Here is a 27822-nt window from a genome sequence, read left to right on the forward strand (position 1 = left end):
AATCTTCATAAAACTAAATATTCGGGCACAAACAAGCATTCACAAGCAAAACATGAAGGGAAATGACAACAAAACATGTGGAATTGAGGTACGAAAACCATGTTTGTCATCCACCTCCGATTGAAGGTCCGGCATGAGACCAGCACTGGATAGGGGCGAGAGGAACCGCTATGAGGCCTCCTTCCTCCACCCCCAAAAACTCGGCCTCTGCTAGGGTTTTGAAGCCACCGCCGCCTCTTTTGATTCCACTGCCAGCCTTCGAAACGCCTCCCCGCGTGGTCGCCGATCAGGTCAGAAGCAGGACGCCAAGAACCAAAATCGCAACCGCATAGAAGTTGGCAGCTGGAGATGGAGATGGGCAGCAAGGCACAAGAGGCTGCGAATTGTAGTGAATGAAAATATGAAATTGAAATCTGCCCTACTAATTAGGATTTTTGGGTATTTTAATTATTTTTTAAATTCTAATATAATAAAATATAAATGAATTAATTAATAAATTAATAAACCGGTTAATTTGGTTTAACCGGTTAGCCGACCTGTTAAACCGATTAACGAAAAATGCTATAATAAAAAATCGAACCAAACCGATAAAAACCGGTTATCGGTTAACCGATTAAGCGGTTTTCGGTTCGGTTACGGTTTTAACCAGATAATCGGAACCGATTTACTAGCCCTAGTCCTAGGAAATTCTTTCGTAGACGGAGATAGTATTATTTTCTTATTTTAAATTCAGTCACAACTTTTAAAACATTTTTAATAATCACTTTTCTTTAACTTTTATAAGGATTAGAGATCCTATTTTTTGAACTAGGCCATTATTAATGAGACATACGAAATAAAAAATAGATCATTATTAATGGGATGGAGGGAGTAATAATTATTCTTTCAAAAGTTGTGGATACTACCATTTTTAATCAATTTACATATTTTTCTTAATTTCTGAATCAGAAGGAAATGGGACAAGTAGAATGGGATGGAGGAAGTATTATTTTTCACTACTTATTTACTCCCTCAGTCCCAATATATAATAACTTTCCAAAAAAAATGAGGCACGCAAATTTAGAAAATGCAGATAAAGTAAATGGAGAGCGAGGGAGCAGTGAAAAAGTAAGAAGAGAAATAGAATAAATGAGAGATAGATAAAGAGAGTAAATAAAGTAATTTTTTTTTTGAATTGAGACATTATAAATAGGGCGCCAAAAAAAATTAAGACATTATTATTAAGACGAAGGGAGTATATTTTAAACCAATTTATGATACTTGACAATTACTGTGCAATGGATGAGGAAGAAAAAATTATTGTGCAATGGTCAATGGTGCACAGTAAAGAAAAAATTAGGAGACGGAGAGAGTATATTTTAAACCAATTTATGATACTTGACCATTACTGTGCAATGGATGAGGAAGAAAAATTATTGTGCAATGGTCAATGGTGCACACTGCACAGTAGAGGAATCAACTCTAATCCCACGTTTTTATTTTTCTAGAAAGAACAAAAGATACTTTCATTCTGCAATCGTGTTCACACCTAATACCTAGCTAAGACATACATTCCTAAGATTCATTAGAAAAATTGAATAAAAAAGAGATTTATTAGAAAGAGTTTTATTACACTTGTACATATAAATACGAGCACAAATGGGAGCATTTTAAGCTCACCGTGATTTGTCAGTTTATGAGCAAGCCTAAGGGAACCAAGAACACCGAAAAACCTATTTTTCTGTATAAGTATACCAAACTCTCTCTCTAGCATAGAACAGTATCGGAGGAGTAAAATAGGAGATGGAGTTGGGTGGTTGAATCTGAAAATTAAGATTTAATTTTTAAATCTTCGATTTCAATCTTGAAGATGTGTGGTGGTAAGTGGGGATAGTTCGGAAAAGTAATGTGTGTTTGTGGCGCATAACTGGCTAAGGATACTGAAGTCTGTTCGGGAAAGTACTCTTTTGTGCGCTACATGTCTGTTTTTGTATATATATATATATAGGATCGACATTCATGTATAACTTGTATATCTATTTTCTTTACGTATCTGCTTCGCAACATGTATATTTATCAAATTTTTGGTAATTGTGAAAAATAGTGTACAGGTCTGCATGCAATCGCTACGGACTACGGTTGCTCTGTTGAACTCATTGTTAATTTGCGTTAACGTGATTATTTACAACATTAATAACATTTGCTTCAATTTGACTGAGTTTAAGGTTTTTCCTTTCTTTCTTTTCTAATATTCAGCTTCGGGTTTGATCATGGAGGCGAGGAGGTCAGGAAACTTTGAAGCCAGTGTCTGGGATGACGATTACATTCAGTCCCTCACAAGTCCATACACGGTAAAATCAGAACCATATTCATGCCCTAACTAGGCCTCAAGATCACGACTTGTTATTTTATTTGTGAGAATCTTTAAAGCTAGATATAATTTAAGTTAATTACTAGCTAGGACACTGAATTAAACATGGATACGTATTAACTTGTGTAGTCGCACCTTAACAACGAATGACTTGGACATGCAGGGGAATAAATACGTAGGTGAAGTTGAGAAGCTGAAAAATCAGGTGGAAATAATGATAGACGAAACCGCAGATGAGGCAGACCAACTTGAGCTTATCAATAATCTGCAGAGGCTGGGTTTATGTAACCACTTTAAGGATGGAATAGCAAAGATGTTAGACAACATTTCTAAGGCGGAAGATGACGAATACATGGAAAAGGACTTGCACGTCACAGCTCTCAAATTCAGACTTCTTCGGCAAAGTGGATATCATGTTCCTCAAGGTTATATATGGACGGAAGTCACTGATAGGATGCGAATCCTATCGAGATAGATAGCGGAGGACGCGAGATCAAAGCTCGACGTACGCACCTCAATATGAGAAGAAACGCAGCAAAGATAATAGAAATTAGGGTTTCATATATGCCTTCGATATTACACCCTTCTCTCTATAAATACTAGACCCCTAGGGTTGGTTCGGACTTACGTTATCGGGAAAGAACCAACAAGAAAACCCGTAACGGAGCTCATAAGTTGCTCGACTCGAAATAATAAAAAAAACGGGCCAAGCCCAAAACAATAATTCGGAAATAAATAATCAACTAACGATGAGGTATGAAATCCTCGTACTTCCTTGGCTTGCGGACCCTCCGTTGCGGACGACTCACACGCCCTTCCTCCCCACGGCTCGCCTCACTCGTCTCATTCGTCTCGTAAGTCACAAACTCCGGCTGCCTCTCCTCTTGCCGCTGCACCTCCTCAAGCCGTGGGTTACCATCCTCCTTTGAAGATACGTCACACGTATCAACTCCCCCCACGTTAACCGAATCCTTGTCCTCAAGGATTAAAGTCGGAAATCGCCGTGATATGACCTCCAACGGCTCCCAAGAAGGGACACGGCCATTATCATCATCCCACAGCAGACGGCCTTCCTCCACGGCAACCCCATTGCGCCATACCCGCCTAGTCGCCGTCCATTTGATAGGCCGAGAAACGACCCGACCCCGAGCAAAAAAAGACGAGAACTCCGAAACTGCCGTGGCTCCACCCTCGACATACGGTCGAAGCAAGCTTACGTGGAACACGTCATGGATCTTGCTTCCTTCGGGCAGCGACAAACGATAAGCTACCTGCCCTATACGCTCCACCACGGGAAATGGACCGTAAAAACGCCGCGCTAACTTCTGCGATAAGGGTCTGGCCACCGAATGTTGCCTATACAATTGGAGTTTCAAAAGAACGCGATCGCCGACCTCGAACTCGACATGGCGGCGGTGTTTGTTAGCCGAGTCACGCATGCTTTGTTGGGCTCTCTCAAGATTCTTCCGCAACCACACCAATAGCTCTCCACGTTGCCGAATCACATCCGCCACCGCCGGAGGACACGTCGAAGGAGGAGAGACCGCAACAAGAGCCGGCGGTTCCCTGCCATACAAAGCTTGAAATGGCGAGGTTCCTAGACCCGCATGATGGCTGCAGTTTAGGGCCAATTCCGCCCACGGGAGAAAATTCGTCCATCTCGTCGGTCTATCCGCCACAAAAACTCTGAGATACTGCTCCAAGCCTCGATTGCACACCTCCGTCTGACCATCGGACTGAGGGTGATAAGCCGTGGTGAATTTCAGCTTCGTACCGCTCAACTTCATCATATTTTCCCACACTTCATTGAGGAATACCGAATCCCGGTCCGTTACAATAGAATTCGGGAATCCATGATGTTTCACCACCGTTTCCACAAACAAATTTGCAACTCTCCAAGCATCAAAACTCGTAGGCAATGGCGCAAAATGTGCGTATTTCGACAAGCGATCCACCACCACCATAATCGCCGTAAATCCCCTCGATTGTGGTAAACCGGTAACAAAATCCATCGAGACATCTTCCCAAACTTGCATCGGAATGGGTAATGGCTGTAGTAAACCACCCGGCTTCTGTGTTGAATACTTAGTCGTTTGGCAGTCCACACACGAAGCTACGAACTTCTTAACATCACTTCGCATCCCTGCCCAATAAAATGTCGACGCCAAACGTCGCAATGTCCTTTCCACGCCCGGGTGACCTGCCGAAGGTGTAGCATGATGTTCGTACAAGAGGGCCGGCTTCGCTGCCGACGAAGATGCCACTACGAGCTGCCGCCCACGGTAGATGAGGCCGTCGGCCACACGATATCCGGCAGGAGCTTGCCCTTCTTGAATTTGGCCCATTAATTCCATCAACTCCCCATTAGTCCTCACATCAGCCCTTAAAATCTCTAATATTTCCGGCAGAGGGTGGGCTACGGCCAACAACAAAGTTTCGGCCTCCCCGTCCCCCATCTCGGCCTCGTCACGCCTCGATAACGCATCCGCCACCTTATTAGTTGCGCCCGATTTGTATTCAATTCTGAATTTGTACCCCATCAACTTACGGACATACAACTGTTGATCCGGAGTCTGAATAACCTGCTGCAACAACTCCCGAAGGCTCTTTTGATCCGATCTTATGACAAACTCGCTCCCCAAGAGATACTGACGCCACTTCTGAACTGCCTCGACTATTGCATACAACTCCTTGTGATAAGTCGAGGTCACTCTACGTCTCGGGCCCAACTTCTTGCTAAAGAAAGCAATTGGATGTGCCTCCTGAAGCAGAACTGCGCCCACGCCAAAGTCCGAGGCATCGGTTTCGACGTAGAATGTCTTGGAGAAATCGGGCAAACGCAAGATGGGAGCCGATGTCATTGCCGATTTCAGAGCTTGAAACGCCTGCTCCGACTCCGAAGACCAAACAAACGCCTCCTTCTTCAATAGATCGGTTAACGGGGTCGCTATCATAGCATAACCCGCAATGAAACGCCGGTAATACCCCGTTAGGCCTAGAAACCCTCGCAACTTCCGCACATTCGTAGGGCGAGGCCACGCCACCATTGCTTCGATTTTGGACGGGTCGGCTTTGAGATTGCCATCTGCAATAATATGTCCCAAGTATTCAACCGAATCACAGCAAAAAGAACACTTAGATAATTTAATATAAAAGTGATGGCGGTGTAGGATAGAAAACACCTCTCTCAAGTGTTCGGCATGCTCCGGGACCGTGCGACTGTAGATGAGAATATCATCGAAGAAGACGATGACAAATCTGCGAAGCAATGGACGGAATATGTCATTCATAGCTGCCTGAAACGTCGATGGAGCATTCGTAAGACCAAATGGCATGACCAAGAACTCAAAGTGGCCGTCATGCGTTCGAAATGCTGTCTTATAGATGTCCTCCTCGTGCATACGAATCTGATGGTACCCCGACCTTAAATCCAGCTTCGTAAACAATCGAGCTGCCCCCAATTCATCAAATAATTCATCAGAGGTTGGAATCGGAAAATGATCTGCCACGGTTACTGTATTTAAAGCACGGTAATCAATGCAAAAGCGAAAAGATCCGTCTTTCTTCCGTATCAGGAGCACCGGTGATGAAAAAGCGCTGCAACTACGACGAATGATGCCTGCCTCAAGCATCTCTCTCACTTGCCGCTCGATTTCCGTCTTCTGAAAGTAGGGGTACCGGTACGGCCGGACGTTCACCGGCTTCGTGGACGGGAGCAAGTGTATGCGGTGGTCGAAAGCCCGCGAAGGCGGGAGGCCTGTAGGAATGGCGAACACGGCTGCATGCTCCAGAATCGTCTCCCTCACGGCGGTAGGGATGTCGGGCGGCAACTCCAACGGCTCGGACTCGGCCAAAGACTCGCCTTCCAAAGCCACCAACTCAAAACACTCCACCACCTCTTGGTGGAGCATAAGCGACGCCAACGAGCTCGCCGACACCTGACGGGCTGACCTCGGTGAGACGCGTAAGCGAACTAGCCGGCCGTTATGATGGAACTCAAGCAACCCCGCATCATAGTCGCTTGTCACTCTGTGAAGCGAGCTAAGCCAAGCCATACCCAATATCACATCGGGGCCGTGAATGGGCAATACGTGAAGATCCAAAGGCAAAGCATGGCCTTGAATCCGCAGCTCCACCTTAGATGCCATGTTGGAGCAAACCAAAGATTCTCCGTTCCCCACGTAAACCCTAAACGAGCGAATCTCCTTGAGAGGTAACTCCACCTTCTCGGCCACGCGGGGGTGCACGAAATTGTGCGTGCTACCGGTGTCAACCAGAATCCGAACATCTGCCTTGCCAAGAAATCCCCGAAATTCCATTGCAGCCACGCGAGTCCGACCATCCATGTGATAAAGATGCGAAAGATCCGCCGTAATAACCTCCGCCGAGGACGTAGCCGGCTCCACGGGAGTTGTCTCCTCCTCGTCTTCATCATCAGAGCCAATATAAGCTAGGAACCGGCCCTTACAAACGTGACCACTCGCCCATTTTTCCGAACAAAACCAACAAAGGCCTAGGCGGGTCTTTTCCGCCTTCTCCGCTGCCGTGAGACGAACAACCGGCAGCTTGGAGTAGTCTCTCGAGCGGCTCCCCGAAGGCGGAGGGGCTGATGGGGGCTGTTCAGTCGGCGTGGATGAAGGCCCGACTCCCCCAGCAGGCCGTATCTCCCGGTTCGGCCATTGCCGGCGTCCCGGCGCGGTTCCCCGGTCCGAAACCCCCTCGAACTCACTTGCTATAGCCATGGCAGCCGCTACCGACGTCGGATGCTGGAACCGAACCTGAACCTTCACGGAATGGCGTAAACCCCCCAAATAAATCGAGAGCAACATCGACTCGGAAACACCGTGAATATGGCTCATCATGCGCTCAAACTCCTTGTTATAATCTGATACCGAACCCGTCTGAGTCAATTTAGCAATTAATTCCCTATAATCAACGAAGTAATTGACATCAAAACGCCTACGGACATCCTCCAAAAACTGAGACCAAGAGACGCGGGGATTATTCGCCCTATAAGAAAATATCCATTCCGTAGTAGGCGGGGCGAATAACATCACCACGTAATGCAACCTCTGATTCTCCGGCATCTTGATGTGGTCGAAGTAATACTGAATCCTCGTCACCCAACTCTGCGCTTCCGAACCATCGAAGATTGGGGGCTCCATTCGAAACAGCCTAGATGAGTCGCTCCCCGTCGCCGCGGAATTATAACGGTGACCCGACTGCTCAAATGCCGGGCTGGAGGCCGGTAGATCCCAAGTCGAAGGCTGCTGTGACGGTGGAAGGTCCCACGTCGACTGGTCGTGAGACGACGACGGTGGCACGGGCAGCACGGACGGAGACGGTGGGAAGCGTGAAGGGTGTCGAAACCCTACCCTCGCACCGGGCACTGCGAAGGAAGAAGGCGCCGAATACGGCGTCACAACGGCAGGCGAGTATGTGTACGACGGCTCCGGCAGCGATGCCGTCGACCCTCCTGGAATCCACGACGGTGCGCGCCACCCGGGAGGCATCCCGTAGGGAGGATCGGGATCCGGTGGGGGCGGTGGCTGTTGGGCCCTACCCTTGTCCTCTCGTTCATTAAATCTCGCCTCCAATCGACGAATCATGGCCACAACCTCCTCCATCGACATGAGGGTATGCGCACCCGAGGACGCGACCGTCGATGACGGCAACGAACTAGGGTTTGCTGTCGACAAGGGAATCTCCGACACCACCGGATTGGTCACCGGAATCGTCATCGTTCTCAATGAAAGCACCAGTTGATAGGATGCGAATCCTATCGAGATAGATAGCGGAGGACGCGAGATCAAAGCTCGACGTACGCACCTCAATATGAGAAGAAACGCAGCAAAGATAATAGAAATTAGGGTTTCATATATGCCTTCGATATTACACCCTTCTCTCTATAAATACTAGACCCCTAGGGTTGGTTCGGACTTACGTTATCGGGAAAGAACCAACAAGAAAACCCGTAACGGAGCTCATAAGTTGCTCGACTCGAAATAATAAAAAAAACGGGCCAAGCCCAAAACAATAATTCGGAAATAAATAATCAACTAACGATGAGGTATGAAATCCTCGTACTTCCTTGGCTTGCGGACCCTCCGTTGCGGACGACTCACACGCCCTTCCTCCCCACGGCTCGCCTCACTCGTCTCATTCGTCTCGTAAGTCACAAACTCCGGCTGCCTCTCCTCTTGCCGCTGCACCTCCTCAAGCCGTGGGTTACCATCCTCCTTTGAAGATACGTCACACGTATCAGTCACTTGACAATCAATTGATCTAGTAAGCCTTATATTAATTTATTGTTGCAGAGGTTTTCTGTAGTTTCATGGACGATGTAGGGAATTTCAAGGCCTCCGTATGTGAAGACGTGAGAGGAGTGGTATCTCTATATGAAGCTTCGTATTTATCCATGGAAGGGGAAAGCATACTGGATTTAGCCAAAGATTTCTCACTGAATAATCTTAGTGGAAGAATCGACCAAATTAGAGAGGCGGATGTAGCTGAGCAAGTGAGGCATGCTTTGGAGGTTCCATTACACTGGAGAGTGGAGAGGCTAGAAGTCATATGGTTCGTAGAAGCGTACGAGAGTCGATCTGACGCAAACCTTACCCTGCTGGAGCTAGCTAAATTGGCTTTCAACGTGCTACAGGCAACACACCAGCAAGAGCTCAAACTTATATCAAGGTAAACTTACTTAGTTGCATATATATTACAGTTACAGAGCACGCCTTTATTACAATTACAATTACAGGTGGAGTGAGGAAACCGGTCTGGCGGAAAAGTTGGGGTTTGCGAGGCACCGATTGGCAGAGTGCTTCTTGTGGTCTCTGGGATTTGTACCGGAGCCTCATCTTGGAGAATCCAGGGAAATTATGACCAAGGCTGCGGTGTTGGTCACCTTACTCGATGATATATACGATATATATGGAACATTTGAAGAACTCCGATTGTTCACCCACACAGTCGAGAGGTTTCATTACTTAATTAATTCATCGATTCACAGCCATTATAAATATATGCATGTTACTACTTACAGTGCTAAACTGCCTTCAGGTGGGATATTAATTCGCTGGACAGCCTTCCAGAATATATGCGGATTTTCTTTTTAGCTCTCTTCAATTCCGCGAATGAATTGGCTTATCGCATTATGAGAGACCAAGGTCCCAACATTATCTCAAATATAAGGAGAATGGTAAACATATAGCATGTCTTAATTTGTCATCATATCCAAGAATTCGATCGTCAGTGATCTTTCATGTTTCAGTGGGTAGATTTGTGCAAAGCTTACCACTTGGAAGCGATATGGTTTCACAGCGGTTATGTGCCAACCACAGAAGAGTACCTGAGTACAGCATGGGTTTCCATTTCGGGTCCTCTAATTCTTGTTTACGGTTACTTGTCAACAAATCCAATAAACAAGAAGGAACTGCTGAGCCTAGAGCAGCATCCTGGTATCATTCGCTGGCCATCCATGATTTTTCGTCTCACAGATGACTTGGGAACTTCATCCGTAAGAAATCAAACTCTATGTATATCCAAGTCCAACACATGGATGGATGCTTGTAATTGATCTCTCATGATAATAACTGTATATATATGTATATGTGTTTCTAACTAAACAGGATGAAATGAAACGAGGGGATGTTCCGAAGATAGTCGAGTGCTACATGAAGGAAACAGGATGCTCTGAGGAGGATGCTCGCAAGCATGTAAAGCATTTGATGGAGGCGGCATTTAAGCGGATGAACAAAGAGATACTAATGGAGAAGCCCTTGAAGAATTACGGCCTTACTGCCATGAATCTTGGACGAATGTCTTTCTGCATGTATCAATATGGTGATGGCTTCGGAATTCCCCATTCCCAAACCAAGAAAAATTTGGTCTCGCTCCTCGTTCGCCCTATGCCCTCAATTTCTTAGCAGCTCATTTAAAATATACTCAACCAAATAAGGAAGGAGAATCCTTATGGGAACTCTATTTCAATCCATTGAATACGTACTTTACATATTTTCTAGTCATGCTCTCTTGTCGCGTGAATTAAGCAACCATCTTTTATACTATGAATAAAATTACTGCATATGCAGCTACTGGTTCATCCTGTTTAATATTTTACTAGTAAAATGATACTCCGTTCCGTCCTTAAAGTATATGTGAAAAATGTATAAATTTTATCATAATATATATATATATATATATATATATATATATATTAAATTACTAAATTATTTTTAAAATTTTAAATACAATGAACTACTATTACAGATATAATTAATAAAAATTCAAAAATACACATTTCTATAATAAATATTCCCCCATCCATGGAAAAAGGAGAATATTTTTTGGGCACAAGTTTTAATAAAATCAGTAGTGTTTTTTATTTAGTGGAGAAATGGTCCATTAATATATAAAATGAATAGTTGAGATTGAATTTAAGGTGGTTTTTTTTGTAAATAAGGGTATTTGTAAGGATAAATGATAAAAAAATATGTGGGTCCATGTACTTGTGATACCTCGTTCTCTCTTCCCAAGTTAGAAGAATTTTGAACTTAAAATATTAAGATTATTCACACCAGAGAATGAAAGTGAATTTATTTTAATTCCAATAATTATAAAACTTTTGTAAATTATAGTTATTTAATTTGTATGAGTTGCATATTAATTAAATTTGATTATGTGAATATGTAGATTAATTCTATATGTTGGTACTAATTTATACAAGATTTAAATTAAAATTTATATTGAACTTTAATCATTTATGTGTGTTGAACTTTGATGATCTAAAAAATTAAAATTTCATCATAATTTTCAAAGGATTTAGATATATATATATATATATATATATATATATAATCTTATCTTATACATATATATAGGGAAAAGATCAATAGAGAATGCTAAATGTAGAGCAAAAGAGAAAGACAATCTGAATTAGGGCTGGCAATCGGGTACGACGGGTACGGATAGTGACTATCCATACCCATACCCACGAACTAAATGGATAGTGGTTGCTACCCACGAAACTATCCATGGATATCAAATGGTATCCAAACCCGCTACCCGTCGGGTATCCGCGAAACCCGCTATCCGACGGGTATCCGTCACCCACTATCCGACGGATACCCGTTATCCGCCGGATACCTACTATCCGCTGGATACCCACGAAATAAAATTTAAATATAAATTTACAAAAAATTTAATAGAAAATAAAATCAACACAAATATCATAGTTCAAATCCACAAATTGTTTGGTTTAACTGACTTATTAGAAACCCATATTGTTTGGGCCTATTTTAAAATATAAAATACTAGCTCATAATCTCAAAATATGTATTCAAAGCCCATATTTTATAGAATTTTTTGTGGATATTTGACGGGTAATTGACGGATAATTGGCGGGTATTTTTTGCGGGTAAACGGGTTTCGCGGGTATGGATAGTAAGTATCCAAACCCATACCCACGAACTAAATGGATAGTGAATTGCACCCACGAAACTATCCGTGGATATCAAATGGTATCCAAACCCACCCTAATGGGTTCGGGTTTTCGCGGATATCCGCTACCCGCGGGTAGATTGCCATCCCTAATCTGAATAAGTCAATAAATTTACTTAATACGCCAACACTTTTATTAAACAGAATAAATTTACTGAAGGCCGTCTGGGATTCAAATTTTGACGGTAGCGTTTTTATGAATAAATATATATTCATGCAGTCTCTTGATTTATTCGATAAAGTTATTGACTTATTCATAATTAATAATATAGAATTCTCCATTGATCTTAACCCCCCCATATGTGTGTGTGTGTGTACACTATATATTGAATTACTAAATTATCTTTTAAATTTAAAGTTCATGGAAATATTATAGATATAATAAAAAATTAAAAAATGCATATTTCTATAATAATAATAAGGCATTTGCAATGAAACTGAAATCAAGATAAAACGTAAAAATGGCAGGGTGTGGGCTTCTCTTGAACTGCTGAATAACCAAAAACATTAACACAAACATGTTCAACTCCATGATTAGTAGTTGGCACAGAAGTTGGAAAGTAGCTGAATGATAAATCAGCACACGTTGGTTGACCATGTGTTGTTCAGTTAATAATTATTCCATGAACAACTTAGTTTACTCCCCTAAGCATAGTAATTTATGATGGGCACAACATAAAAACAATTCGGTTCACGTCCTTTGGTCTTCTTATAAGCGCAAGCATCTGGCTCCATGTTGCACAGCTCCAGATTTCATTAATTCTTCCAAATTATGCTGACAGAAAAGCGCCTCGCACAATGTAAAGCTTCACAGGCTTCCTCCCACAACCTCTTCGCCTCGACTTCAGTAACCATTGATCTGAGGCCTCGGTGTTGGGCCCGTAAGTCTGGAAAAAGGCATCTGGTTGCGACCAGGGATGCCTCTAGGGCCAGAGAGTCGATCAGCAGCAGTTGGATCTGATACTGATTTTGAAAAGGCCTGGGCCAGCTCAACTGCAGATGCTGCTTTCCCATATCGTATGGGGGCATCAGTCGGTGCTGGCTTGCCATGCTCAATTGGTTTTCGCCACGTCTCTGGAGATGGAGCCCTATCCTGTAGCTGTTTCGGTTGCTGATTGCGGTGCTTCTCAGCATCCTTATTATTTCTCCAAATTTCGTTTTGCCTGTTCCTCCTATGTGAATCGCTTCTCTCAACATCCAGCTGGTTTTCTCGCCTGTTAGAGTATTTACCCATCCTTTGATCAGTAGGAATACCTTCAGATTTTTCACTGTAGCGTGCAGAAGATCCATGCGTGAACGTGTCACTCTTTGGAGAAACTTCCTTCACCCTATAAGTGTAAGAAATGCAAATAAAATATGAGTTACATTCATAATTGCCTGAATATCAAGTACGTCCGAAGCTGCATACAAGTACAAGATCCAAAATACCTCAACACAGGTTGACCCTCATAGTTGTTTAAGTCATCTTCAACCCCACGTGCCTTAAGAACCTGCCACCATGCCAACATTTCTTAGCAAAAGAAAAGGCAATAGTAGCTTCGAAACAATTAGAACAGATTTGATGAGACATAACTCATGAAAGCAACACATTTATGGAGGAGCAATACTAATTAAAGTAATAGACTGCATGACAATAGAGTGTTTAATACCTAAGGCCAAAGGTCTTAGGTTCGAGACCACCGGAGCGCGATCTTTAAATTTACATAGTTAGTTGTTCATTTATCCCAAAAAGAAAGAGAGAAAATGGTCAAATACACCCTGTGCATTGAAATTATAAACTAAAAGTATCCAGATCCTTTGTTTTCTGATGGTCTTGAGTTTGAAGTATTGAGATTTTTTATTTTATAAATAGTCCTATGTTCCAATTGCATGTGACAGGGTCGAAATTTCCCAATCTTGAATTTTTTCTTATCAAACATATAGCTCGACACACTTATGATTCAATTACTCGACCAAAAAAAAAAAGCCTAAATCAATTTATGATTCAGAATTAAATGGATTCGAACATAGGTATATACTCCATCCCTCGCCAAAATGAATAATTACAATTTTCCATCCAACAGAAGGAAAGGGATAAAAAGGCTACAATGTTAAGAAATTTTTGAATGGTTCAAATACTTTTTTCAGTTCTCTTTTCAAAATACAACCAGATATATTTATTTTAGTTGAATTTAATGTACAAGAACTTTATTTTTACAAAACAATATCGATAAACAAATAAAAGTAGACGAACCTAAAATTAATGTGCATACCTGAAGTTTTAGGGAAGGATTGGTAAAAGAAAAACAAATAGTGCTCATAATTTACAAAGGGTTCCTTTGTATATTGACAGAAACAATTAGGTCTATTTGTACCAAAAAGAACTATCAAAGAGGGAAATGTGATGGATGTATTTGACCCTTTTTCCAAATAAATGAACTATCAATCCTCAAGTACTTAGAGATGCAAAACAACATTCAAAGACGAGCCAATTAGTCACTTTCGGCTACAGGAATAAATAAGCTCTCAGAAATAAGACACAAGTGAACTCACCAATTCCCGTGGGCGAGCTTCCCCAAAAACAGTCCCTCTAGAGTAACAAAACAATGCAGATTATAAGTCAGAGAAGGTATACCAGTTTAAATAGAAACACAGACATATAGTAAAGTTGTGGTAGAACAAAATAAGTGCAGCCAGTTTAACCATTTTATTCCATTGCAAAATCAGGTCAAAAACCCAATTCAGTTAAACCTAACTACTTGTGTTAAATGGGTAAACGACAAGCAATGTTAAAACAAAGGCTTCAAGGAAACCATACATTTTCTGGCTAGTTTAACCCAGCTCATCCAAATAAAATATCTAACAAGCTTTCAAATAAACAAGGATCCTCAAGAAAAAGCTACAACTCAATTTGGGCCATCCCAAATGGCAATAGTATCTAGAATTGCTGCATCTAATTCTCTTATAATCATGAAGATTATATTATAGAATTTGAAGAGTATAAGAAAATCAGATAAAGATGCTCCATGCTCATGATGTGACTCAGTGCAACATCATCATCCAAGTATTTTTGTTTAAGCACATTAATTTCTCTTTTCCAATGACTAAAGCCACCAGATTCAATACACCTCAACACTGTCAATTTATATATATAACTAGACACATTTCTTTGCTTTTTAACCCTCCATCAGTTTGTATGATTTCATTGTTGAATAAATGAAAGGGGGTAGCTGGCAATAAAAATATACAAATAAACCTGATATCAAGCCACCAATCAGGCTGCAAATACTATTAAGGGGGAAAAATGTGGATAAACAAATTTATTTCAACTAAAATTGCCCACCTCACTCCCTTTTATGTCAATAGGTACTATTTCAAAAAAAATTATAGGTCATAATCCTGAATTTAATCTGCCACCCACAACCTATATAAAGGGACAGAAATGACACCCACCACAAGCGAAACACACTTGTGGCCATAGCCAGAACAATATGCTTCCTATTGAGCCTGTAAATGGGGATTTTTAGTCAAACTAAAGAATTACACAATCAACCTCGCACCTCGTGCATATTTCATATGTCAATTATGCTTAAGGATACTAGATTATCTATGCCAGCAACAATTTCAAAAAGTACAGCCCAGCAATATCAGCACACTAACTAAATTATATTACTCCCTCTGTCCACTTTGATAGTCCCCTATTCCTTTTTGGGATGTCACAAGATATAGTCCACTTTCTAAATTTAAATTGCATTAAAATTGTCTTGTACTAAAATAACCTTATTTAATGTTTGTGAAGATAATATGTGGAACAATAAATAATGACCAAATAGAACAGTTATATATAAATTATATTTTCCAAAAACATTAATTTTATTTTCTTAATATGTGCGAAAAGGCAATGGGGGCAAAATAGAACAATTATATAAAAATTACATTTTCCAAAAACATTAATTATATTTTCTTAATATGTGCGCAGAGGCAATGTGAACTATCAAAGTGGGACGGAGGGAGTATAAAATTCTTATAAAGTATATATTTCTTCACACCCCTCCATACATTCCATTAATCTCTCTATTTAGCAGCACAGGTTACTAGGAATATATTGATTAAGAGTAACTCATCTTGGGAGACATCTGACAATCAAATAGAAGATTTGACAAGGAAAAATAAATGTATATAACATATTAATAAAAATTCTAAACGAAAAGAAAATACGAACTGTGAACCTTTTGACTTCTGTGTTTCCTTCAAGTTGCTCATGGGTTTGTGATCGTGGCTTCAAATTCAGTTTTGGGCGCTCTGGAGCTCTATCGCCAACAATAGCATTTTTAACTTCATGGATATCCTCCATATGGAGATTATCACTAGTCTGCTCATATCTCTGAACTCAAAAATGAAAAAGGGAACTGCAATGCTGAAGCTAAAATATAAAATATAAAATATTTAAATAAGATTTACAGCCTGTTTCACAAATTTACCTGCTTGTGCTCACTTGGTGATTCTATATTCTCCAACGGTTTTGATCTTGGAAGTAATTTGAGCTTTGGTCTTTCTGATGATTCTGAAGATAACGTTGACTGAAACTCAGCCCCAACAGGTTTCAAAGAGGACTGAACAGACAGGAAACCATTAGCAGTAGCAGCAGCGTTTTTCTCATATGAATCCATACGTATGGCAGATTTAGTCCTCTCATAAGCTTGCGGCACCTCCTTTACACCACTGTGAATCCCATCTCCGAAAGTTAGACTTCTTTCAGCATGCATTACCAAGCCAATGTCTTGATAGTCAGAGTCAGCAGCTACATCTAACCTATTATAGGTTTTCCTAATGTATGCATTGCTAGAATTATACTCAAACTTCCCGTCGGTTTCATGAAGTCCATGGACTGCAGCATCTTTTCGAGGATTAATTTGTTGTTTTGAGCTCCACCGACCAGATGAGACCTTCTCAAGAGCACTGGCATGGGCTAACTTTGTCTCGGCATCTGGAGCTGACCATGCAGCAGATGCAGGCTCTTTCATACTAGAAGCCTCCTTCCTTATCCCCCATGCATTTGGATGTGATCCAGCCACTGCTTGCCCAGCATTTCCACCAACAACTGGATAACTTGACCCATAACTGCGACTACCACTTAAAGTTTGATTGTTGAACTTTGAATTTTGCACTTCAACAACCCTCCCTGCATAAGAGCCACCAGTGGAACCAGTTGATAGCTGAGACACAGGAATTGAAGGACTACTACCAACTCTAGCACCAGGCGTAGTATTATCTGTCTTATGCTCGGCCATGCGACTAGGTTGAGCACGAAAGCTTTCATCTGCAACTGTTCGGCGAGGGCCTGAAACTCCATCCAAAGGCTTCCGCTCATCCTCATCAAAATTGAGGCCTATGTGGGAACTATGACTTAGAAATGGAGATTTTTCATCAAGGGTCCTAGCTGAGCCAGCAGATGCTGGCCGCAACCGATGTTCAGACCTTCCTGCTGAGTTACCCCATGACATCTGCCTATCAAATCCACCACGATCAACGGGCCTCACAGTTCTGTCAAAATGTTATGTATAAGATAATTGACTAGAGGTCCAAGTGCTAGTTTACTCTATAATTTCTACAATAAGGTAATTTCTTAGAAAAGGCTCAACCTTATATACCATCATACTTCACACGATTTAGTCAAGCTAAACCACTATCAGGGTTTCGGCATTTCAACGTTTTAGAAAAGAGAAACCAGCATACCAAATAGTGAGATCAAATCCAAAGCCTAGTTTAAGACTGTTTACAAGAAACTTAAAGACTCTCTTCATCAAATATAATAATGGCACACATACCATAAGGTCTATTGCAAAAGGATCAACCGAATAGAAAAGTAATCATAAACGGCTACTTGAGATGGGTTAGAAGACAAAGATATAGCAAAACGCATTCCAAAATAAATTGTGGAAAACGACCAAAATGCAAATAAATTAACGCAAAACCAGACTCACACGCCAGGTGCAGAGGGAAGAGGGAGATCGGAAGGAATAGAGCCGCCATGAAAATCCTTCAGCGTCATCGTTGCCTTCTTCTTCGACATTTTCCCTTCACTTTCGCTCTCCAAAAATATCGAATAAATGGGTTTGTATTATACCTAGATATATATAATATAATATTAAATAAAAAAGAAAAGCCCTTCTCCCCCTTCTTCGATATTGAATGAATGAATCTCTACAAATCGAATCGTATATTTTTTTTATTTTTTATTTTTAAAGACAAGAAGGAAAAATCCGGGGACAGATATATCTGTCACGGAATCAACAGATAGCAAATTTATTGAATCAACTGCAGAAGAAGGTTGGAGGGAGAAGAGATTAGGGATTGGGGTGAAGGGTTTGGAAACTTTCGCTTAGCGTTGCACTCACGGCTAAATCATAAATGTCGTAGCGCCGCTTCAGAGAGTTGTACTTTTAGCGAGGGTTCCTTTTCTATTCCCTCCTCCGTTTTCCCGTGTTGTACTTTACTGGTTTCACTGACCACTGCACACGCGACCACGCGTTCTCGATTTCCCTGGGTAGTTGCTCAAAATCTCATTTCTAATTTTCCTTTTCGTTCGCTAACAATTACTTTCATCATTAAATAAATATTAGTACTAAAATTAAGGGTGCCATTATTCTAGCGATCCTCCTTTGTGTAAAATTGGAAAATCTAGGATTCAACCCCGCATTTGTCTGTCCCAACTAATAATAAACAAAATTCCAATTCCTGCTCCAATTAATTATACTACCCCACCCTTCATATTTTCTCTTTTGAAGGAAAACAAAAAAAGTAAATTACATTTTGAGACGTTTCAACAATGGTTTCAACATATTGCTTATCTTCGGGAAGCAGATCAGTATTATTATATCCCATTAAGAAAATTATTAATTTGTACTATAAGGGTGTGTTTGCTTTTTATCCCTCTAAACGGAAGGATAACAAAAATTTGTGCCTTTAAATGTTTGTTTTTTTATCCCATATTTTACATGGTAAAACATAAATGAACGGATAATCATTTTATCGGTGAATTGTTGTTGAATTGTGAATTATACCTAGTGGTTGATCGGAAAAGTGAGAGAGAATTGCTAAATTGCTGAGAGCACGAGAACAGAATGCAATAGTATTGAAAAGTAGAGATAGCGTAAATTACAGAGTGCGTGTGCATGAGTATTTATAGAGTACATGATAGGGGTAAAATAGTAATTTCGCCTGCAAAGCATGCTTCCCGCGCGGTCGAGGGCATAATAGTAAATCTGCCCCTAGACGGGCGATTCCTCTGCTCTTTTGATGATCTCTCTGGCGAAGGCTATTGCTCTGGCAAGGGCCATTATTCTGGCGAGAGCCATTCCTCCGTTGGGTATGACTTCTTTGACGGAGGTCATTTCTCTGGTGAGGATCGTTTCTCTGACGACATCCGTTCTTCTGGCGAAGTCCGTTCCTCTGGTAAGGGTTAGTTCTCTGCTCTGTACATATTACTCCTCATCATTACACAAACACCATTTTTCCTTCCTTATTTTCACTTCAAGGAGGGATAATATTATCCCTCCATTTTTTGTATGATAATATTATCCCTCCTTGAAGTGAAAATAAGGAAGAAAAAATAGTGTTTGTGTAAAATGTGGGATAAGAAAACAAACATTTAAAGGCACAAATTTTTGTTATCCCTCTATTTAGAGGGATAAAAAGCAAACACAGCCTAAGAAAATATTGAAAAATAGATAAAACTTTACTATATATTTTAAGGGTTATTGTCGAAAAATACATATAGTTTGTCAATTTTCTGGTTTATAACATGGTCTTATAATTTGACCAGAAAATACATCAATTTTTAATTTAATCGTAATTATAAGTTGACTTTATAGTCTGACCAGAAAATACACCAAGTTTCAATTTATTCTCAATTATAACATGACCTTATTTAGATTATTTTTCATCATAGATGTATTAATATTTATTGTATTCATATTAAATTGTTATGTATAAAATATTGTTAATTGATTGATTAATTTTTATAAAAATTAAGTTAGATGATTAATTATTTTATAATAATTATTTCATTATATATATATATTCAAAATACATACATATATATATATATATATATATTTGATTTTAAAATTCTATTAATATATTACATATATAATAAGTATTTATTTATTTAAATTATGAAATTATAAAATATTAGGACCAATAAATAATTTAGGTACATATATAATAGAAATTATGTTAAAAAGTAAATAATATTATATATTATTTACGTATAGATGTATATTTATCAAATATATATGTATATATATAGTATATTGTGAGATGAAAAGAAAATTAAAAATATTTAATATTAAACTTTGATATTATTATACTAAATTAATTACAAGGTCATGTTATAATTGAGAATAAATTGAAACTTGATGTATTTTATGGTCAGACTATAAAGTCATGTTATAATTGCGATTAAATTGAAAATTGATGTATTTTTTAATCAAATTACAAGGTCATGTTATAAACCAAAAAATTGACAAATTATATGTATTTTCTGGCAATAACCCCTATATTTTATGTTGCAAGAATAATAGTTCTCACTTCATCATTAGAACTATCAAAATGAGTGGGCCGGGACGGGCTGGTCCATCTGGCTTTTGGATTTACGAGCTGGCCCAGACTATCAGACAATAACAAAATAAAGGGTGATTCTATTCACAACCCTCATTTTACTCTTTATAGCCTCCTATTTAGTTAATATTTATAAATAATTAAAATTTTACTAATTTACCCTATGCTCAGCTCCAAATTAAATTAATTTATCATCCATTTCAATTTATTATCGCTTGAATTCTTTGATTTGTTCAACAATTTTCTCTCCGGCCATGTTTTTTGATCTTCCGCCAGCAGCTTGGCCTGGTTATCAAGCACAGAGGTCACCGGAGAGCGGCATGCTCATGATGACACGGCGGACGCTCGAAGGCGCCGTGAAGTGAGCCTTATGGCTCTTGCGCCGGAAGGACGAGATGCGCGGATTGTACTTCATCTTCTCTCTCCGTCTCCGCCGCAGTGATCGGTGATTTGGGGTGGTGGGGAGAGTAAAAAAAAAATAGCCAAAAAAATTCTTTGAAAAGTAAAAAAATCTAATTGACAATCAAGATGGTACACTTTAATGCATATAAATTTTGATATTTGACAATCAATTGAAGTGGGCACATCAAATTTCCACCCAATTTCTCCAGATCTCGATTCCTCCTCACCTTTGCCATCGTCAACAGAAATTCAATATCCCACATTTAGCTGCCCCCACAAAACATGCACATATACATACAAACATATACACCTAATCCAAATTTGTAATGAATTGGAAGAGGACCGAGAGTCCGGTCTACGCCCGCCAGTGGAGCGGCGGATCCAACAGAACCGGTTCGCCTCGCCTGTCCGATCACCAGCTCACCCCTGGTCCAGGCTCCCCCTTTCGCCGGCGGGATGTCCACCATTAAGCGGATCAGATTCAGAACATCACCACAGCGCAGCAGCGCTCGAAACAGAGAACAAATTGTTAGCGATGATAAATTAATTTAAGTTGGGGCTATAGTATAGGGTAAATTAGTAAAATTTTAATTGTTTATAATTATTAATTAAATAGGGGACTATAAAGAGTAAAATGGGGGCTATGAATAGAATCATCCCAAAATAAATAGTCAAATTAATAAAAATAAAACTTATTGTTAAAAAGGTTTTGAACTTAGAATTTTCTAGTTACAAGATAGATCTTAATCATTGTACTGTAAAGCCACTATATATGTTATATAATTAAAATAAAATAATGTATATTATATTATTATTAATAAATACTGGGCGGACTTTTTAGCTCAAAATCCTCAAATATTTAGCTGGAAACCTAATCAATAAATTTTTTTTTCGGGCTTGTATTTTCCTAGCCTAATACAGTTAAATTCAGGTAACCCGGGCCGGCCCGTCTAGCCGGACCAATTTTATCTGCTCTCCTCACATATAATTAGATGGTTTATTATATGATCGCTACTTGTTGTTTCAATAATAATTAGTATGCTCGTTTGATGCACGACAAGCATCAAAATTAAACTATATGTTAAATAAATAAATATAAATATTAAATTTAATGAAAATATAAGCAAAAATGAAAATTAATATTTAAAAAAAATCATCCACATCAATTACTTAATAACGATTGAAATGGGCTTCCAAAATTATTGGACCAGGTGAGAAAGGAGAAGGAAAATTTGGGGTTTTGTTAATAAAGCATTTATTTATTTTAATGTCCGAAATCATACATTAATGATCAATTCATGCATCTATATTCATAAATACTTTCAGGCAAAGATAGAACGAAGATTCAACGATTTAATCTAATGTGAAATTTCTCGTATAATTGAGAAGTGATTATTGAGAGAGGTGCAGTGGCTTAATCAAGCAGGATAAGACTTGGTTCTTGGTGTCTCGATCTTGAACCCCAAATCCATCTCCATTTTGATAAATGAAATTAGCAACCCTTGCAGTGTTGACTATATATCTCATCATGCTCTGCTGGGGACGAGGACACCTCATCAACGCCCCATTCATTCTCATCCATGAATCCGATATGAGCTTTCCAATATGGGCGCGAGCTTCTTCCTCTCTCACATTTGCCTCTCTCATGTGGCATAAGATTGAAGACGGTGAATCGCCTCGCTCCACTTCCGCCTGCATCGCATCATTGAGATCGCTATAGATATATAGATCCAAATTAAAAGGGGAAATTAAGAAAATTACTTTAGAAGTTCCTTGATCATTGCAAAGGCGAATAATGAGGGAGGCGTGGTGGATGATATCTTGGTTGGTATCGAAAGCCGCCACGGCTTCATCCATGCCGCGGCCGACGCCGAGCAGTACATGAAGAGAGAGCACAGGGCCGGACGATGATATCCACCCGTTCTCCAGATATTTCACAAGAGATGGAGATTCGCCCATCCAGTACCACTTTGCTTCCACAAGCAATGCCTTGCAAAATCCTATCCACTATATACCAGCAAATTAAATTAGGTCTATCAGTATGACTGCAAATTTATACGATATGATTTCATCTACACACCACTTTCTTCAAATGAGGTAAAACTGAGGTCCAGCCCTTTTCTTTTTGGATTTCACGATCGATGTCATTTGCAGTATCATACAGCATCCAAAAGCATCTCTTTATTGCTTCAGGAAGCTGTTCAATTTCACTCGGGTCCCACCTATTCATGCATATAATTAATGGCACAGTAAAGTTTTGTGAAATTCGCAGGTTGGAGGATTATTTAAGTACGTAGTTAAAATTAACTTACCTTTCAACTGCAGTAGTGAATTGCTCTAGTTCATCCATGGAGCCATAAATGTCATAGACATCATCAATTATTAATACCAACAAGATGGCTTTTGTGAGCCATTTTCTGAGGCTTCCATGCTGAGGTTCGTAAGCAACGCCCACCGCCCACAAAAAACTTTCAACCACTCGATCCCTTGAGAAGGTTAGAACTTCTAACAACCCCAGATTCCTCCACCATCTGCGTAAATAGAATTGTTAGCTAGTATACGCACACACAAATAATCCTATTCTTTCAAGCCAATTAACAATTGATTTCAAAAAAATAATAATCAAATTAACGATTAATTTTAAAATAATAAAATAATATAAATAAATAAATATTATCAATCGAATTAACATCAATTTTAAAATAATACTCTCTCCGTCCATGAAAAACTTCATAGGAGGGAGTGACACGAGATTTCAACCATTGTACTTAGGGATGGCAATGGATCTTGGACCCGGTCCAGATCCGTGTTACGGATCTGGACCTCAATTTTTTGGATCCGGCGGATCTGGATCTGGATCTCAGTTTTGAAAACGGATCTGGATCTGGATCTTGAAATTTTAGATCCGGATCCGGCCCAGATCCGACTCGTGGATCCGTTTTATTTTATATATATTTTTTATATTTTATATTTAGTTTACTAATAATATTAACTAAATTAAAAATAATAAATAAATTATATTCAAAAGAATAAAAACTAAAAGTAATTAGATAAAAGTATTTTGTGTTATATTTTTCATGATGGAAATTAGATGTTGTTGATTTTGTGAATTTTTTTAAATTTAATTTAAAAATAGTAGATCCATGGATCTAGACCCGTGGACCCGCGGATCTGACGAATCTGGATCTGGATCCAAAATTTTCAGATCCACGGATCTGGATCTGATATATGAAAACGGATCTGGATCTGGTATTGGCCAAACCCGGTCCAGATCCGGCCCGTTGCCATCCCTAATTGTACTATTTTAGTCAACAAGAACTTTTGTTGTTGACATTTTTGCCATTGTCCTACCACGTAGAGCATGTATAACGGAGGGTCCTCTTGGGAGCTCCTCTACAATGAGGTCTATATAGTTTTTAATTCCATAATTAAATTCTGAATACTATAAAATTTTAAAATTGAAAATTTTATTAAATTTAAATTCAAAAATTACAATTATTAAAATAAAAAAATAGATATTAAAAATTAAAATTAAAACTATTTGGAAACATACACTTTGAATCTCACATCGAAAAGTGTAGACTTCTCTATAATGTGCTTTGCACTATAAAAAGAGAAGCTACATTAATTTGATTTTGTATAGAATCTCATATCGAAGAGTGTAAACTTCTCTACAATGTGCAGTGCACAATAAAAAGAGAAGCTACATTATTTTAATTTTGTATTGAGTCTCATATCGAAGAGTGTAGGATTCTCTACAATGTGCAATGAATTATAAAAACAGAAGTTACATTTAATTAAAATTAAAATTAAAACCATATTTTTAAGTGATCTAAAAAATAAAATTAAATGGACGCGTGCTATGCACGCGGCGCCCCATGTAAATTCTTCGCGCCCAACTCTTATCATCGCGCCTCCCATTGAGCTTGGGGGCTCACTGAGAGGCGGATCGAGCCTTTTAGTTGAGCCCTGTTGCAACTGCTCTTAAAAGTCTCATGTGGAAGTTAATTTTTTGACCCTATATATGAGTTAATTATAAATTAAAACTATGGCTTTTATACCCATATAACACATACTCTCTATGTCCAATAAAAAGTGTCTATTTTTATTTTTATTATTGCGCACGAGAATTTAGGTAGGTATGATTAAAGAATAAAAAAATAAAAAAGTGGTGTGGAGCCCACTTTTATTTTATGAGAGGAATAAAATTTAGGTAGAGATGATTAAAAGCTAAAAATGTAAAAATTGGTAGAGTTCACTTGTTATGGGACAAAGTATTATATATATATATATATATATATATATATATATATATATATATATATATATATATCAAATAAGGTCGTCATTTCCACGTGGACCTAGCCCATGAGCAAAATATAGTCCACAAAAAGAAAATGTTCAGTTCGATCGAGCAAAGAGGTTATCTAAGTTGTGCCCAAAAAAACACTTTTTCACATCACTGGCAATGGATATAATCATATAATTAATCACTTGATTATTCTAAGAAAGTTTTGTATTATATAATACCCATATAGAGCTAGTTTATTTGACCGGGCGATGCACATATTGGTGAAAGTTACTACTGAAAATTCACCTTAAAATGTCCTTGAGATCATTCTGGTGCTGAACTTGAATGGTGTTAAAGCTGAGTCCTGCCAAGCGATGAATCACCGACTTGTTATTAATTTCATGCATGTACCTTCTTACGTTAAACCACCTCACATTTCGATGACACGAATACTTGTTTTTCCCAACGTCGTCGTTTAATTTCTGATCAAACGTACATTCACCCTCCACGCCCAGATGGGATGCTTCAAATATTTCAGCCCTGGCTTTCTCATCGTCCCATTGCGCAACTAGCTTCTCCTCTCCATCTAATAGCTCAAGAATTCCATCTGTACGTAGTTTTTTCGTACACGGTTAATTAATTGAGTAGAAGAAGTTGGGCAGCATCACCATGAGTTAGGATGAATATGTACCTTGTGAAACATGATAGCCATGCTGCCTTAGAATCCTGAAATACAATGCAGCAGAGTATAGATGAGCATCCATGCTCAAACTAGTACTATGCGCGTACGCCATCTCCTTTACAGACTTGCTGATTTCTTCCTCAAAGTAATGGGAAAGAGCCAGTTTATCAATCCAATCTATGAGCTCCAGCTTCTGCAATGGATCTTTCAACACACCAAACTCGCTGCAAACTTGGTCTTTCAGTGTCTCAGCTTCACGTAAGTGCTCCTCCAACTCTTCCTGATCATTTGAATCATATATAATTAATTTATCATTAACAAAACCTAGACAACGAAAAAATTAATTTATTATTAACAAAAACTAGTCAAGGAAAAAAGAACATATAAATAGGAAGGAGTAATGTTGACTGACATGGTATTTAGTAGTAAGCGAATGTAAGTGGTCGTAATTCCATATGTTGGGCTTGTAATTGGCTGTCCGCCTGGGAAGAGTCGCAGCTGCAGATCCTATATTCATCTGGATCACTACCTTAATTAATTAATTCTACTTTGGACCGCAAGATGTATATGTAGATTCCTCGGATATGTACATATATATATAGTAATATAGTGATAGGAGATATTTTGCATAACTTCGACTGTCGATAGCGAAAGATCAAATTAATATTGAACTACTGGCGGAGAATCTAGCACGTACGTAGTCACAAGACTCGCAACTTATCATAGAACGATTTATCAATTTAGTCAAAACATTGTTTATACCATGTCCTAGCTAGCCATATTTATAGCCACAATTTTTTATGTACTTCCGCGATAAAATGTTTTCCTAGCTAGCCATTTTTTGTTAAAACCACGATTTTTTATATCCTTAATTTAATAAGAAAGGAACTGGTCGAGTTTTGAGTGAGAAACAAATGTAATACATGATGATGTATTTAAGTTATTTAATTTGTTTGTCCTTCCAATTATAATTTTTTGTAATATTAAAATTGATTCAATTTAACAAATCTTTGCATAACAATGCCACAATTTACGTTTTGAAAAACATTGGTGTAATTAAAGTGTTAATTGTGTAATACATGAAGTATACCCAAATTTTAATTTTTAATTAAAAATATCTTTTAATTAGTTATTTAATACATGAATTTTTAACATTTTGGAATTTGCTTGAATTAAAATTATGACAATCCTACGTGGATGCCAAAATTTTATTACATAGCATTTCAACCGATAATTAAAACGTTGTGTTTTTTATATAACATAAAAAAATGGCACGATTTTTTTTTTAATCTTTCATATTAAGTTTAATCAAAAAATGAGCAAGTACGCAAAATATATATATTAATGTTAGACATAATTCATGAATTTATTGCTAAATATAAAAAATACATTTATTATCCATCAACTATATTTTAGTATTTAAACTGACATGCATAAATTATACTTCATCCGTCCCATTTGTATTGGCCCCTTACTTTTGGACACGAAGATTAAGAAAGCCTTTATTTATGAGTTAAGTAGGTAGAGTGTTTTACTTTTGCCCACTTAAGAGTCCTTATTTTTGCTATTTTAAGAAAAGGGCCAATACAATTGGGACAGTCCAAAATGGCAAGGGACCAATACAAATGGGACAGAGGGAATAGTAATTTATTATCTTGCTTTTATCTTCATCGAAAAAACATTATTGAGATTCAACTTTTTTCTTTCTCCGAAGAATCTGGTCTAAATCGAACCAATAATTTATTAGAAATTGTAAAATTTGTAGAAGAAGAAAGAAATTTCTTGTATTTTATATTCTCTTAGACGCTATCGTATTAGTAATGTCCCATTATTTTTTGACGCGAAGATTAAGGAGTGTGTAATTAACAGATAAAGTGTGTAATTAGTACTCCCTCTATCCACTAATTCATGACCTAGGGGAGAAAACACGGGTTTTAAGAAAAATGTATTATTTATTAGTTGAGTGGAGCAAGGAACCAACAAAGTGTATTGTTT

General features: G+C 38.7%; 3 protein-coding genes across 3 annotated transcripts; 1 reads left to right on the forward strand and 2 right to left on the reverse strand.

Annotated features, from left to right (window-relative positions):
* Positions 1 to 1966: 1966 nt before the first annotated feature.
* LOC130985656 (exo-alpha-bergamotene synthase-like) lies at positions 1967 to 10421 on the forward strand. The gene is made up of 7 exons (XM_057908730.1): positions 1967 to 2330; positions 2514 to 2775; positions 8668 to 9043; positions 9111 to 9329; positions 9413 to 9551; positions 9624 to 9869; positions 9982 to 10421. The coding sequence occupies exons 1-7, from the start codon at positions 2250 to 2252 to the stop codon at positions 10276 to 10278; spliced, it is 1620 nt and encodes a 539-aa protein (XP_057764713.1). The 5' UTR covers positions 1967 to 2249; the 3' UTR covers positions 10279 to 10421.
* A 1881-nt stretch (positions 10422 to 12302) lies between these two features.
* On the reverse strand, positions 12303 to 18521 carry LOC130985657 (uncharacterized). The gene is made up of 6 exons (XM_057908731.1): positions 17815 to 18521; positions 16312 to 17374; positions 16060 to 16214; positions 14384 to 14420; positions 13280 to 13341; positions 12303 to 13179 (listed from the first exon to the last, which is right to left on the reverse strand). The coding sequence occupies exons 1-6, from the start codon at positions 17901 to 17903 to the stop codon at positions 12696 to 12698; spliced, it is 1890 nt and encodes a 629-aa protein (XP_057764714.1). The 5' UTR covers positions 17904 to 18521; the 3' UTR covers positions 12303 to 12695.
* A 3559-nt stretch (positions 18522 to 22080) lies between these two features.
* On the reverse strand, positions 22081 to 26426 carry LOC130985658 (alpha-farnesene synthase-like). The gene is made up of 7 exons (XM_057908732.1): positions 26240 to 26426; positions 25837 to 26107; positions 25452 to 25752; positions 23167 to 23385; positions 22935 to 23076; positions 22616 to 22861; positions 22081 to 22546 (listed from the first exon to the last, which is right to left on the reverse strand). The coding sequence occupies exons 1-7, from the start codon at positions 26342 to 26344 to the stop codon at positions 22247 to 22249; spliced, it is 1584 nt and encodes a 527-aa protein (XP_057764715.1). The 5' UTR covers positions 26345 to 26426; the 3' UTR covers positions 22081 to 22246.
* Between the last annotated feature and the right edge of the window lie 1396 nt (positions 26427 to 27822).

Source organism: Salvia miltiorrhiza, chromosome 5 (genome assembly GCF_028751815.1).
Source record: "Salvia miltiorrhiza cultivar Shanhuang (shh) chromosome 5, IMPLAD_Smil_shh, whole genome shotgun sequence".
NCBI lineage: Eukaryota > Viridiplantae > Streptophyta > Magnoliopsida > Lamiales > Lamiaceae > Salvia > Salvia miltiorrhiza.